Genomic DNA, 15,619 nt, shown 5'->3' on the forward strand with positions numbered 1-15,619 from the left:
TGTGTGATGTACCTTACTGTAAGTGTGTTCATGTTCGAAATAAAGTAAAAAAAAAAGAAAAGAAAAAAAAGAAGAAAATTAAGGCCAAAATGCAATGAAAAGACAGGCAGCGAGAAACACTTACCGTTTTACAACATCGTGATCGTAATGAAGAAATGGCAATCCAAGCCTGGTGATGAGCAAAAACAACCAATTAGTTACTTTCCATTATTTTTCATAACGTGAATGAAGCAGGGTGTGTAACTGTGTGCTTTGGTCACTCAGTCTTACCACTTTTCAAAGTACTGTAGCAAACTGATTACTTTATCGCACTGTATCTCAATTGCCGTTAATCAATATCAATTAATGTGCAGTACTTTCACTTTTCATACACTAAGACGTGACATGACTGACACAGAACAAGTACGTTTGCTGATTTGCTGTCAAATAATAAATGACGCCGATTGCAAAGTACTCTGGAGCAATACTCCAGCAGATGGCAGTGTTATGGAAAATGTCTGTAATTTGATTTCTTTCTTTCTTTTTTTTAATGATAGTCACACACACACTAGGTGCGGTGAGATTACCCTCTGCATATGACCCATCACCCTCACCCCCTGGGAGGTGAGAGGAGCAGTGAGCAGCAGCGGTGGCCGCGCCCGGGAATCATATTTGGTGATTTAACCCCCAATTCCAACCCTTGATGCTGAGTGCCAAGCAGGGAGGTAATCGGTCCTATTTTTATAGTCTTTTACAGCTCATATTTGATACACTTGAGTTGTGATTCAGGTGGGAAATTAATATGTATGAATAAAACTTGATTTATACAGTGGAACCTCGATTTATAAACCCCTGATTGTATAAACTTTTTGATTTGCGAACTACAGACTGAACAAAAATATGCTTTGGTGTTTGACCCTTGTCTCCGCGGACGAACCTTTCATCCACCATCGTGTGCCTCGCCATTGTGGGCGAGCTGATCAATGTCCAGTCCTCATTGTTTGACAGCTGAGCAGTGCTACTGTACCCAGTGCTACTTTGTGTGCTTTCAGGCGCTTTTAGCCTTTTTACAGCATTTGTCTAGTTTTGCTAGCTCAATATGAGTCCAAAGAAAGCAATGGAAAAGTGATGTGTGTTTGAAACATTCAGGAAGTATGCACAGCGTTGTCAACACTGCCTCCTCCCATTTCCCCCTACCTTCCGCTCAATGCCAAAAAGATTACCCGACGAAGTAAAGTGGATTCCATTTTGTATTCCTAAATGTTAAAGCCACCTGGCTGTTAAAGTTAATGAGTGTTGTGATTTCAAACTGTGAGTGCACAACAGGGCTAGTGACAGTGTGTGTGCGTGTCAACAGGGCGGCTGAAAATGAGGACAGTTCAGCTAAATGTTGTTTTGGTCCTTTTTTTGTGTTTGTTTGATATACAGTACTGTATAGTGCTTTGTATTGTGTTCAAACTAAACACATTTTTAATAAATATGAACTTTTGTCAAGGCTAGAACCCATTATTCATATTTATAATGAGACATTTGCTTCAATATACAAACTTTCTGTTTATGAACCCAATTAAGTTTGCAAATTGAGGTTCCACTATTCCATAAATTGATTTTTTTTTAATGTTTTGGCAGTTATGGATGCATGTTAGCCACTGTACCTTTTTCTAATTACTGTAAAGTTAGCAAGAAAACAACAACATAGTGTCATTTTATTCACTGGCCTATAGGACACATACAATAATGCAGGTGGCCTGGGCAAGAGATGATGACCTATGCTGCTTGGCTGCTATAGCTAGATTGATTTGGTTTATTGCAATTTGGAGATAAATACAAATATTGTGGGGGAAAAAAAGAGTGCTTAAGATTAAGGGAATGCAACTACGGGGTTGGTTTAAAAAATGTTATTAAATGCACACCAGATGTTTGAAAAGTAAATAGGATGTACTGTATAACCTGCAAGAGGGGGCGATTCAATTTGATGCAAAAATTTTGAGAGAGCGTTGGCAACAACAAAATGCCAAAGAAAAGCACTGATGGCAACGTAAGGAGAAAATATGTGACTCAGACTTGAACATTAACGGCCACATTAAGTCAATAACATCTGCAGCTTTTTACCACCTGAAAAACATTGCCAAAATCACAGAAATACTGTCTAAGTCAGACATAGAAAGACTAATCCATGCCTTTGTCTACAACAGGTTGGACTACTTTAATCGCCGTCTCACTGGGTCCTTTAAACAGCCTGTAAAGCAGCTGCAGTACATAAAGAATGCTGCTGCTCGAGTCCTGACTAGAACCAGGAAATATGACCATATTAGTCCGGTGCTTAGGTCATTGTCTTGGCATGGTATTGTGCCAGTCTCTGACATGTTAGAGCCATATGAACCATTTCGAGCTCTGAGAACCTCCGTGAGCGGTCTCCTGCTGATGCTCAGAGTCAGGACCAAACATGGCGAGGCTCCTAAAATCTGGACTAGTCTTCCAGAAGATGTGAGACAGCCCTCAAATTTTGACAATGTTCAAATCCAGGCTGGAAACACTTGTTTTTAATAGTGCATATAACAACTGAATGTATTTTACCAACACTCTTTGATTTTAATTGTAATTTAATTAAGTTTATGATAATTTTTTTTACATTTATTTTTTAAATTTAATTTATGATTATTTAATTGTTTGTTTTTGCCTTCTTGTAATTTTCTGTAAAGCGGTAGAAAATGGATGGATGGATGGATGGATGGCATTTTGAATTGCCTTATGTAGAAATTGTGCTCTATAAATACATTTGCCTTGCCTTGCCAAAGAGCGCAGGAGAAGTACAGACACACAATGTCTGACATAACAGCTGATGAGGATCCAACAAAGACTGGACAAAAAGGGACAGCTGGGGAAGACACCAGTGGGGAAAGGAGATGCTTGGCTAACATAGGAGGAGCAGAGATAATGAGATCAAGTGGAAATTATCAAAATAAAGAGAATGTACTGTCACATAAAAAAAATGCTTGCTCTCTCATCCCAGACAGCAAATCTGTCATTATACTAGGTGCCCTGTTTTGGATTGTTGGTAATGGTTTGTAACACTTTGTATATCCATAAATCCACTTGTCCCCGGTGAGCCGTGAGTAATTTTGCACTGGGGCCTACCCCCAGCTGGCTTTGGGGTACACCCTGGACACATATACTGTATAACAATAATCACAATGACAGCCATTCACATTTACACCTATGGACTATTTTAGGAATCCAATGAAACTAGAAAAGTCCAGAAAAGGATGAGAAGAACATGAAAAAAGTAAGTAGAGATTTGAACCCAAATATTTGCCGTGGGAGAGTGGAGATTCAGACATGCAGGACACGTGCACAAGCCAGGGGAGTGTGCTTTAAGACAAATACATATACAACTTACATTTTTTGAGTCTTTTAAACTATTGCATGCACATAATTATGCAATTATGCAACTGAAACCATGCTGTCAGGCTTGTCCCTGACAGTTTGATTAAGTTTTAGTTTTTCCTCTGTGTTTGTTTTATTTCCTGTCAGCACTCTTATTTTGGTTCTGTTTCCTGTTTGTCTCTGAGTGCTGTCCCCTCAGCTGTGGCTGATTGGCACCTGGCCACACCCGTGTCAATCAGCCAGCTGCTATTTATACCTACCCTGCCCTCCAGTCACGGCTGGATTATTGTCATTCCTACTTGTCGATGTCAGTGTAGCTGTAAGCGGTAGCGGTAAGCTATATATTGTAGATGTTTGTTGCTTGCTGTCTTTTTGTTCCTCGTCTTCCAGTTCCTGTTTTCCTGGCATCCTGTTTCCTGTTCCTAGTTCCTGGTTTGTGTTTTTTCTTTATACCGTATTTCCTTGAATTGGCGCCGGGAATATGGTATTCGCATGCCTCGAATTACAGCCGGGTCAAACTCGTTTCGCAAAATAATTAGCGCATGCTTGGCACTTCCGCCGGGTCAAATATGAGTCATTAAATGACTCCCGCCTCCTGGTGGTAGAGGGCGCTAGTGATCCTTCTTGCGACTGCTGGTACTGCAGAAGAGTGCTGCAGAAGAAGACAACCGGCAGCAAGAGTGCGCAGCCATTGTTTGCTTGGACTTTTACCATGGAGGATTACATATCTAAAATAAAACAGTTTTCTAAACTGGACTTTCAATCGAAGCAGGAGGTAATACTTAAAAGGAAGATCTCCATCGAGACAGAGAGACTTTTAAAACTGAAGAAAGATAAGGAAGACTTCTATATCGATGCTTTTCTTCAAAAGGAGCTGGCATGGACTCATTTATACCTAAAGGTAAGACAATAATAACGTTTTTTTTTTTATTAAATGTGCTTTTCATGACATGGTAAGCGCCAGAGTGAGAAGAGGTTTTAAAATAATTAGCGCATGCTTGGCCATCCCGCAGGCTTCTGGTAAGCGCCGGAGTGATAGGAGGTTTTAAATCAATTAGCGCCCCTGCGGCTATTCAAGGAAATACGGTATTTTTGGACATTAAATAATGTTTTCCCGCTCAATGCCTATCGTCATCTCTGCATCTTAGGGTTCGTCATCAACACACCCTGACACATGCATGGACAAATGCCAGTAAGGACACTGCAACTAAAGAGAATACACAGGGCAGACAAAACTAAATGATGAATGATAAATGATAAAACGCATGAAATATTGTACAGTTTCCCATATATGCATTCATAAATGTACAAGTAAAAAATAAATATCTAAATTTAAAAAAGATTATTTCTGCGGTAGAAAATGGATGGATGGATGGATTATTTATTTTCTTTATATTTTGCGATGCAAGGAAGGTAACACTTCACCTTCCAGGTGAGGTATGTGAATCATGTTTGTTCACAAAATATTGTTGTGTGTTTTAAAATTAGAGTTTGAGATTTGAGCAACAGACTTCTGTAACTATACAGTACGCACACAGGTGTAGTAGTACAAAGTTAGACTTCTGCATTCTTTTCCACAAAGTTGAGTGACTATATGCTTGTGAAAAGCATTTGTTGTTTAATGTCAATTTTGTTCCGTTAAAATTTCATTTGTTAATTGTTTGTACAAGCTAAGAGCTATCGTAATGCTATTTTTTGTTAGCCTATCAATGGGATCGACCATTTTATGTTAGCATTAAGCTAGCCAACCTTTATCCTGCATGGTTGTATTGCCTTTTTGCAGTTCATACCAAACTGTATTGTCAATTTAACATGATTCCTACATGTACGTGCACTTTGTGTGTACGTCAATGTACTTTCCTAAGTGTACTTAGTTTTAAAATAACTTCATTGTTGAGACTATCAATAGACAACTTTAAGTTGAACAGTTTTGTTTTTTATCTCTGTTTTGAAGGATTGTTAAAGCAAATTCCAACATTTATGGAGTGCAGAAAAATATATGTAAATGAACCAGGGCTGTACAAAGTGAAGCCTGTGTTACAGTGTAGTAATAAAACAATTGTAAAAGACAGCAAAAACGATACAATGATATAATGTAAGAAAGATATGTTGATACTAATAACACAGATTTGTCTTTTAAATATATTCTTTTTTTTTAGCATTTAAAAAAAAAAACCTAACCAATTATACAGAAAATATGATGATGTTACACGGTACACCACACCTTTGGCCACACCCCCGCCGCCATGAATAGATTGCCAATCTGGGGGAAACACTGCTGCAGACGCGCTGGGGTGTTGATAAGCGTGATCCTGAGAGATAACGGTAAGATTTCAGATGAATCTCTTACAGTACCTGGAGTAACAGGCCAAGCCGGTGCAGATGATAGAGTTGAGCAAAGCCACAGGGACGAAGCAACGGTGGAAGAAGCCGTTCACCCACTTGTCCGGGAATACGTAAGCTGAATACGTAATTGCAGACCCTGAAGTGCAGCACAATTTTACAAACCTCATTTTTAAAACCTGTGCGAAGTTGGCCCCGCTTATCATTGCAAATATTAAAATGCCATTGAATTGTGCTATGTTTGTGCCTGCTAAGATTTTTGTTTGTACAATTACAGTTTTTAGGTGATTCTAAAATACTTGTTCTGACTAGTAAGGTCACCTTGTCAAAATATTTTTTATAAATGATAAATGGGTTATACTTGTATAGCGTTCTTCTACCTTCAAGGTACTCAAAGCGCTTTGACAGTATTTCCACATTTACCCATTCACACAAACATTCACACACTGATGGCGGGAGCTGCCATGCAAGGCGCTAACCAGCAGCCATCAGGAGCAAGGGTGAAGTGTCTTGCCCAAGGACACAACGGACGTGACTAGGAAGGTAGAAGGTGGGAATTGAACCCCAGTAACCAGCAACACTCCGATTGCTGGCACAGCCACTCTACCAACTTCGCCACGCCGTCCCTTCATCTATTATAATTTTTATTTTATCAACCTTTGTTATTTATAACCAGCAAAACCTCCCCAAACTTTGTTACATCAGTTTGTGCTATGTTTGTGCTGCATTTTTTTGTCTATCTACTGTAGTTGTCATGTTATTAACATGTTATAGTTTTTATGTTATTAACAAGTTATTATACACAACCAGCCCCATAACATAAAAACTAGAATAGTTAATTTTTCAGCACAAACCAGCACAAATGTAGCACAAACGTATGGGACAAGTTTGGGGAGATTTTGACATGGCTGTCGGTCTGGTTATGAATGATAACAAGTCAATAACATAAAAAATACAAAGCGTTATTAACATAAAAACTACAGACTGGCCATGAGTAATAAAACGTTAATAACAAAACAACTATAACAGTTCAACAAACAAAATTGCAGCACAAACAGTTGGAACAAGTTAGGGGGGATTCTCAAAAGGTAGGGGCTGGTTATAATTCATAAAATGTTAAAGGGGAACTGCACTTTTTTTGAAATTCTGCCAATTGTTCACAATCATTATGAAAGACATGACGACGGATGGATTTTTAAAATACCATTCTAACTCGTACATAAACGTAAATAAGAGTTTGCTTACAGCGGAGCTAATGGGAGGCCCTCTATTTCGCCCATAAAATCCAATAAATAACCATTCAAAAAACGCCAACAATACTCAATTTACATTTCGTGATTTGAATATCAACCAAGTATTGGTGATATTGTTATTATAAGCGCTAACGCAAACAAACTATTTATAGTGGCGCCTTGATCATTCACAGGTGTACCTATGTTTACATCATCGAGAGGTCTGGTGCTTTCCCGCTTCCTTGCTCCCACGGAAGTTTATTCTAGATCATAAATCATGCATCTCACCTGGACAGAAGAAGTCTGAAGAGGTATCCCGACAAGTTGGAACATGACACGAAAAGACACTTGGTATTTAGAATGCAAAACATATTAATAATATCATGCATCTCAGGGAATTCAATCGATTGCAACTAGACTGTTTGGTTTGTCTCAGAAGACGTTTCGCCTCTCATCCAAGTAGGCTTCATTAGTTCATGCTCATAGACTTAGATTGGTCAGATCAGCTGGTGCCAATACCTCAGTTGGCTTCATCAGTTCATGTTCATAGACTTAGATTGGTCAGATCTAGTCCAGCAGCTGGTGCCAAATCACCAAATATTGCAATTTAGCCTCCATCAAATAACAATGTTTCGAACAGGAGTTAGAATTCTGTGACCATAAAGTTTGAACTGAATGGAATGCTAACGTGCGTGATTCCGACTATTTTGGACTGGTTGTAGTCGATCCACAGCGATCGTTCTGCCACACAATACCTCAATGCTAACGAGGGGAAATCACACTTCAACGACTGTCATTGACCTTTGACATTAGGATTGCTTGTTTTGCATCAAAGTAGATGTTTTTCTCACTACGATAGGGTGAAACCATCCTTGCCCAGGCACACCCTCCTGGTTTTGGAGTATAAATATTTGGGGTTTAGGCACCAGCCGCTAGACTAAATCTGACCAATATAAGTCTAAGACAACATCTGACCAATCTAAGTCTATGAGCATGGACTGATGAAGCCTACTGAGGTATTGGCACCAGCCGCTAGACCAGGGGCCGTATTTATCAAGCTTCTTAGAATTACTCCTAAGAAGTCTGCTAAGAGTTGACTTATGACTAAATAAATTCTTCGCTGAAAGCTGCACTTAAAAGTTAGTTATCATGCGTCTTACTCACACTTTCAGCGAAGTGTAGGACTGAATCTTAAGTGTCACACTCAGAGCTGAATTACGACATTACTATGTGCCGTAAACGGAATTTTAGGTGACGTCATTTCTGTGTCCATAGAAATGACCAATCACGGAAGGGAATCCCTTGTCTAAGAATAAAGAAATATCTTAGACATATTTAAGTGGACAATGGGAGTGTATATTTTGACAATAAAATACAAAATAATACAAAACAAACAAACAATAATGGCAATGAATCAAAAATAAATGTTTCCTTTTCTTTCCAATTCATTAATTAGGCAACTAATTTGAAACTGGTGTGGGTGGCTCTGCTGTGAAAGCTCTGCTGCGTGATGTTGCTGATGAGATGACGCCCCTTATTAAATCTGTGACAAAAATAATACCCGCTCTGTCTAAACGATACCGTTTGTTCAGCTGCTCGTCATCAAACAAAGCCAGGACATCCTTCCGCTCCCTGAACGTTCGCGCACGTCTCTCTCGCCTCAGTGCCATCCCCCGCTGGCAACTCCTAACCACTTAGGACACCTCTGAAGGTCTCTTACATATTGTGGAGAGTACGAGTGATTCTTAGACTTAAGAAAGTTGATAAATAGCTTTTATTCTTAAGTTTGAGAGTAGGACTAAATTTCGCAAATTCTCAGGACTTAAGTGTAAAATGGCACTCTAAGACGCTTGATAAATACAGCCCCAGATCTGACCAATCTAAGTTTTGATTGATTGATTGATTGAGACTTTTATTAGTAGGTTGCACAGTGAAGTACATATTCCGTACAATTGACCACTAAATGGTAACACCCGAATAAGTTTTTCAACTTGTTTAAGTCGGGGTCCACTTAAATTGATTCATGATACAGATATATACTATCAGATATTTACTATCATCATAATACAGTCATCACACAAGATAATCACATTTAATTATTTACATTATTTACAATCAGGGGTGTGAAGGGGGGGGGTAGGGTATATAGACAGCAAGTAGTGGACATAGAGAGAGAGAGAGAGAGAGAGAGAGAGAGAGAGAGAGAGAGAGAGAGAGAGGGAGAGAGAGAGAGAGAGAGAGAGATCAGAAGGCATAAGAAAAAGTATCTGCATTTGATTGCTTACATTTGATTATTAGCAATCCGGGGAGGGTGTTAGTTTAGGGTTGTAGCTGCCTGGAGGTGAACTTTTATTGCGGTTTTGAAGGAGGATAGAGATGCCCTTTCTTTTATACCTGTTGGGAGCGCATTTCACATTGATGTGGCATAGAAAGAGAATGAGTTAAGACCTTTGTTAGTTCGGAATCTGGGTTTAACGTGGTTAGTGGAGCTCCCCCTGGTGTTGTGGTTATGGCGGTCATTTACGTTAAGGAAGTAGTTTGACATGTACTTCGGTATCAGGGAGGTGTAGCGGATTTTATAGACTAGGCTCAGTGCAAGTTGTTTAACCCTGTCCTCCACCTTGAGCCAGCCCACTTTGGAGAAGTCTAAGACAAGATCTGACCAATCTAAGTCTATGAGCATGGACTGATTAAGCCTACTCGGATGAGAGGCGAAACGTCTTCTAAGACAAACCAAACAGTCCAGTAGCGAAGGAATGCCCTGAAATTACAATGACCTGGATGAATGAGAACATTCATAGACAAATAACATCCTTCGTCATGTCTTTCATAATTATTGTGAACGATAAAATAAGTGCAGTTCCTCTTTCACAACATTAAAACTATAAAACGTTAACATAAAAACTATAATAGTCAAAAAAATGCAGCACGAACATAGCACAAAATAATGGGGACAAGTTTGGGGTGTTTTTGACACTTAGAATTAGACAAACTTTAATGATCCACAAGGGAAATTGTGATACGCAGTAGCTCAGTTACAAAGGATGGAACGGATAAGGATGGCAAGGATAATGCACACAGGGCACAAAAAGAGGGCGAAAACAAAAGGTATAAAGTAGACTAAAAATGTACCATAGAAGCAATATAAAATATAACATATATGTAATATTTACATAATATATATACAGTATATAATATATACTGATATATTATATTATTATGTTATATTATTATATAATATACACACAAGTGGTAGAAAATGGATGGTTGGATGGAATGTATAACAAATCCCAATTACCATGTACATTATTACAGTATATGTAACAGTCAGAAAATCTATTTTAAAATTATTTAAAAACCGTAATGGCACAAAGTAATTTTTTTACAGCACAAACAAAGGGCAGTGTTATTTTAAAAAGGGGGGGGGGGGGGGGGGGGGCAACTTCACACAGGTCATTTTTAAACTTCTGGAAATAACACAAATGCACTAGGAGGTGATGTTTTTTTTTTGTGACATTTTGAGAGCGATACATCAAACATTACGGATAAATCAACAATATCGTTATGACGTGTGGCAAACATCACTCAGCACACTCACCCAGGCTGTAGAGACCCAGTGCGCCGTAGTCGATATAAAAGCAGATGTGTCGCACGCGCGCCGACATGCTGCTGAAAGTGTGCGCACAGCTGGATGCCAGTGGGTACGTGCAGCAGGACACCAGGAAGACCACCAGAGGCCAGGTGAAGGTGTGCTGCCATGCCGTCTGTATCAGCACTACACTTACTAGTTTCCACAGGAAATACCTGCCAGGAAGAAGATTTGGAAAATCATTAACTTTGGTGCTCCCTCCTAAGTCATCTTTTTTTTAAACCTCGAGTGAACAAATAAATAAAAAACAATGCGACTAAATTCATGAAGAAAAATGACGCAGACATGTCTTTCAGGGCAGTGTTTCAGAATTATTTCTGGGAGAAATTTCTCAACCCACCTGAATTGAGTTACTATCTTGAACTTGATTAATTACTTTATCTTAGGGATGTCCGATAATGGCTTTTTTGACGATATCCGATATTGTCCAACTCTTAATTACCGATACCGATGGTGGAATTAACACATTATTATGCCTAATTTGGACAACCAGGTATGGTGAAGATAAGGTCCTTTTTAAAAATGTTTTTAAAATAATATAAATAAATTAAAAACATTTTCCTGAATAAAAAAGAAAGTAAAACAATATAAAAACAGTTACATAGAAACTAGTAATTAATGAAAATGAGTAAAATTAACTGTTAAAGGTTAGTACTATTAGTGGACCAGCAGCAGGCACAATCATGTGTGCTTACGGACTGTATACCTGCAGACTGTATTGATCTATATTGATGTATAATGCAGGAACCAGAATATTAATAACAGAAAGAAACAACCCTTTAGTGTGAATGAGTGTGAATGAGTGTAAATGGGGGAGGGAGGTTTTTTGGGTTGGTGCACTAATTGTACGAGTAGCTTGTGTTTTTTATGTTGATTTAATTAAAAAAAACACAAAAAAAAAACCGATACCGATTATAAAAAAAACGATACAGATAATTTCCGATAAAACATTTTAAAGCATTTTTTGGCCGATAATATCGGCAGGCCGGTATTAACTGACATCTCTACTTTATCTGTACAATTTATTGTTTGAGTGACACTCTTTATACATGCCACTGATGACGTCTCATTTTTCTTGTCATGCCTGTCACCAACTTCTCAATCTCGTTTTTGCCCTCCAATTTTTGGCAATTTTTTTGGCCTCAGATCCGACCCGATTTCGAGTTTTGATCCGATACTTTGATAATAGATTAGGGGTTCTTAACCTTTTTGACCTCAGGGCCCAAATTTTCCCCAACAGATGGGCCTGAGGCCCACTTATATATTAACACTGAGTTTGTAATATTATTGTGGATTTTAGTGATATTTAATAAATATATGTGACCTACTCACAGTTTAACAGGATAAAGTTTGTCAAATGATATGAAACCATGTGTTAATCACAAAGATTGTTATCAAGGCTTAAGTCAGGCTGATTCCAAAATAAATATTAATCAAATATACTGCAGACGAAGGGACTCAAACTGATCAAATACATTTACATATGATTACACAGTGCAAAAATATATAGGTTCTAACTAAATGAATGATACATAAAAAAAATAATACATAAAATAATAAATACCAATTTAAGTGCAAATAAACATAAAGCTTCAACACTTTAGTCATAATTTTTGCACTTCAGAAACTTTTCTATGACTTTCTGTTTGAAATTGTCATTACTGCCACAAGTGATGAAAAGGCGTATTACAACTGCGTACTTCTGCAGTCATGTAATTTTTGTGCAGCCCTGTAGGGGGCGCTCGTGGCCCAATAATGGTGGTTAAGAAACACTAGATAATAAAGCTGAAAATGTTTTATATCAAGTAAACGCAATAACACATTTTTATCAAGCTTTTATCAAGCAAATTTACAATTGATTTATTATTGAAAACAGATGATTTATTATTTATTAATAAATAATACATTTATTTGTGCTATTGAATGCTACATATATATATTTTTAACACAATAAAATGGGTAGTGCACAATAACTAAACAAAAGCCAATACTACTCTCAGTTATGGTTTGTTTCCAGCAGGCACAAGACATTAAAAGCACTTTAAGAACTTGATGAATTTGATCCTGACATTGAGCAACTCAAACCTAATGTTGAAACAACATGCTTTTTGACAATATTTAATCAATGTCGGGTTGTGACGTTGATTTGATCATTGAATTTTGGTCGTTTCCCAACCCATATTCTACAACACAAATGCAACGTTGAAACAACATGCTTGTTGACGACATTTATTCAATGCCAGGTTGTGATGTTGATTTGACCATTGAAATTTGGTCATTTCCCAACCAACAACCTGGATCCAACGTTAGACGCCAACGTTTACAATTTGCTCAGTTTACAAATACAACTATTTTGAAATGTTGTTTAGAGGTCAGTTTTAGAAAAACATATATGTGTGATCAACGTTGTATCAATGTCTTGTGCCTGCTAGGTTGCAGCTCGCTCTCAAATTCGAGCCAGTATTCTGGCAAAACAAACACCTTCCAGGAATTCATGTAGTTGTGTAACAAGGAATCAAGAAATGTAATTGTGTCTCCCTGAGCGTGCATCTTTTTTAAAGGAATCTTTTACGTGAGTACAATCTTTATCCATGTAAACACTACTCATCAGCTGATCATCAATCAGTTAAAAAATGCAAATATCGGCCATCATCTTTAATGAAAAGGCTTTAGGGCAGGGGTGTCAAACGTACGGCCTGAGGGCTGGATCAGGCCAGCGAACAGGTTTTATCCGGCGCGCGAGATGAGTTTGCTAAGTATAAAAATTAACTTGACATTTTTGAATGAAAGAAACAGCTGTTCTAAATGTGTCCACTAGATGTCCAAATAGCAATTATTTGTATCTTTGTAAATGATGCTACATATGTACAAGATAAACCATATGATGTTAGTACATCAGTCAAGGAAAATGATCAAACTACATAAATAACACCCTGTAATTTGATTTTTATATAATTTTTTCATCTTGATTGAAAATTAACACCAATGAGTTGACATCCACATAATGTTTTCAGAAAATATAAATAACGACAAATAAATTATTAACCGCAACATGTACCGTATTTTTCGGACTATAAGTCGCAGTTTTTTTCATAGTTTGGCCAGGGGTGCGACTTATACTCAGGAGCGACTTATGCGGAGCGGCGTGGCGAAGTTGGTAGAGTGGCTGTGCCAGCAATCGGAGGGTTGCTGGTTACTGGGGTTCAATCCCCACCTTCTACCATCCTAGTCACGTCCGTTGTGTCCTTGGGCAAGACACTTCACCCTTGCTCCTGACGGCTGCTGGTTAGCGCCTTGCATGGCAGCTCCCGCCATCAGTGTGTGAATGTATGGGTGGATGTGGAAATACTGTCAAAAGCGCTTTGAGTACCTTGAAGGTAGAAAAGCCCTATATAAGTATTTATTCATTTATTTATGTGTGAAATTATTAACACATTACCGTAAAATATCAAATAATATTATTTAGCTCATTCACGTAAGAGACTAGACGTATAAGATTTCATCGGATTTAGCGATTAGGAGTGACAGATTGTTTGGGAAATGTATAGCGGGTTCTATATGTTATAGTTATTTGAATGACTCTTACCATAATATGTTACGTTAACATACCAGGCACGTTCTCAGTTGGTTATTTATGCGTCATATAACGTACACTTATTCAGCCTGTTGTTCACTATTCTTTATTTATTTTAAATTGCCTTTCAAATGTCTATTCTTGGTGTTGGGTTTTATCAAATAAATTTCCCCCAAAAATGCGACTTATACTCCAGTGCGACTTATATATGATTTTTTCCTTCTTGATTATGCATTTTCGGCCGGTGCGACTTATACTCCGGAGCGACTTATACTCCGAAAAATGCGGAAAATGTGAAAAAAACAACAACAACCAGAATGTGCTTGTTCTATTTTTAAACAGGGAAAACAATCTGAAGTTGTCTTTGTTTTGAAGTTATCGTGCCCTGATTTTACCAGTCCGGCCCATTTGGGAGTAGATTTGGCCCCCGGTCTAAAATGAGTTTGACACCCCTGCTTTAGGGTGAGTGAATTATACAAGGGACATGCTAATTACAAGCTCAGGTCACTTGAATGTGTGCAATGTCGCCTTTTGTCTGTTCTAACCTGACGTAATCAGGTTCAACCTGATTTACTAATCTGTAAAAAATAAGAATTTCCATAACACCATCTCTGCCTGGTGATGTACACAATTAAAGGTACAAAATTACAGTTGACTTTTTTACTACGTGTGGGATAAATCAAAAGTTTAATGTAGATAAAGCCCTTTTAAAAGTAATGCGAAACCATATGCATTATTTTTTGTTCAACTTGAGTCCTGTGATGCGTTGCCAGGGAGGTTTCGTGACACTGCAGGAGGTCTATCTTTCATGGTAACTAAAACACAAACAAAAAATCCTCTATTCATGCGCTGGTTTACTTTACTTGCTTAAACTTGACCTCATTTTAGTTGACTCCTGTGGATGATTACACTTTGACTTTTTGGCTTCTGTTGGTCGATTCCTATTCATTTTATTGATTGTGGTAATAGATTTACACAGAAAAGTCTGCATGTTTCACACAAAGGGAGCCAGTGATGAACAAGTTGCCCCATGTGATCATATATGAAGGTAAATTTGGTGCTCAAAACAGTTGCCAGTTAAGAATTTTGCAGATTTGTAGAAATATGACACTAAGTTTTGTAGAAAATGTAAAAAAAAAGCTTCAAAATAATGTCAAGGCATTATGTTGTGGTAAAATTGAGTATTTTCAGCACAGGATATAGTAACCTTGTTTGTTGTGTGTCCAGTGGAACCTGTTTACCTCGACACCCCTCGAAATGCCTGACTGACGTTGACATATTATAACCAAAACCGAAACTATGCGTGGCTTTCAAATGTACTTCCCAGACACAGTAAGCTAGACAGCAATTACGTTATTCATGTCATGTCACGCTGCTTAGTGATAATGAGGAAGTTGGCAACACCACAACACAAATTCAACCACAACTTAAGAGTGTTTTGAGATAAGAGCGGTC

The 15,619-nt window shown here is 38.0% G+C and overlaps 1 protein-coding gene across 1 annotated transcript in view; it reads right to left on the reverse strand.

Moving 5' to 3' along the window:
* Nucleotides 1-15,619, reverse strand: part of LOC133639022 (membrane progestin receptor gamma-B-like) — a 30,277-nt gene that overhangs the window by 7,957 nt on the left and 6,701 nt on the right. The window contains exons 3-5 of the mRNA XM_062032085.1: nucleotides 10,540-10,745; nucleotides 5,722-5,848; nucleotides 125-169 (exon numbers count right to left, since the gene is read on the reverse strand). Of these exons, the coding sequence (XP_061888069.1) occupies nucleotides 125-169; nucleotides 5,722-5,848; nucleotides 10,540-10,745 (378 nt within the window). The remainder of the gene's footprint in view (nucleotides 1-124; nucleotides 170-5,721; nucleotides 5,849-10,539; nucleotides 10,746-15,619) is intronic.

This window comes from Entelurus aequoreus, linkage group LG02, assembly GCF_033978785.1.
Source record: "Entelurus aequoreus isolate RoL-2023_Sb linkage group LG02, RoL_Eaeq_v1.1, whole genome shotgun sequence".
NCBI lineage: Eukaryota > Metazoa > Chordata > Actinopteri > Syngnathiformes > Syngnathidae > Entelurus > Entelurus aequoreus.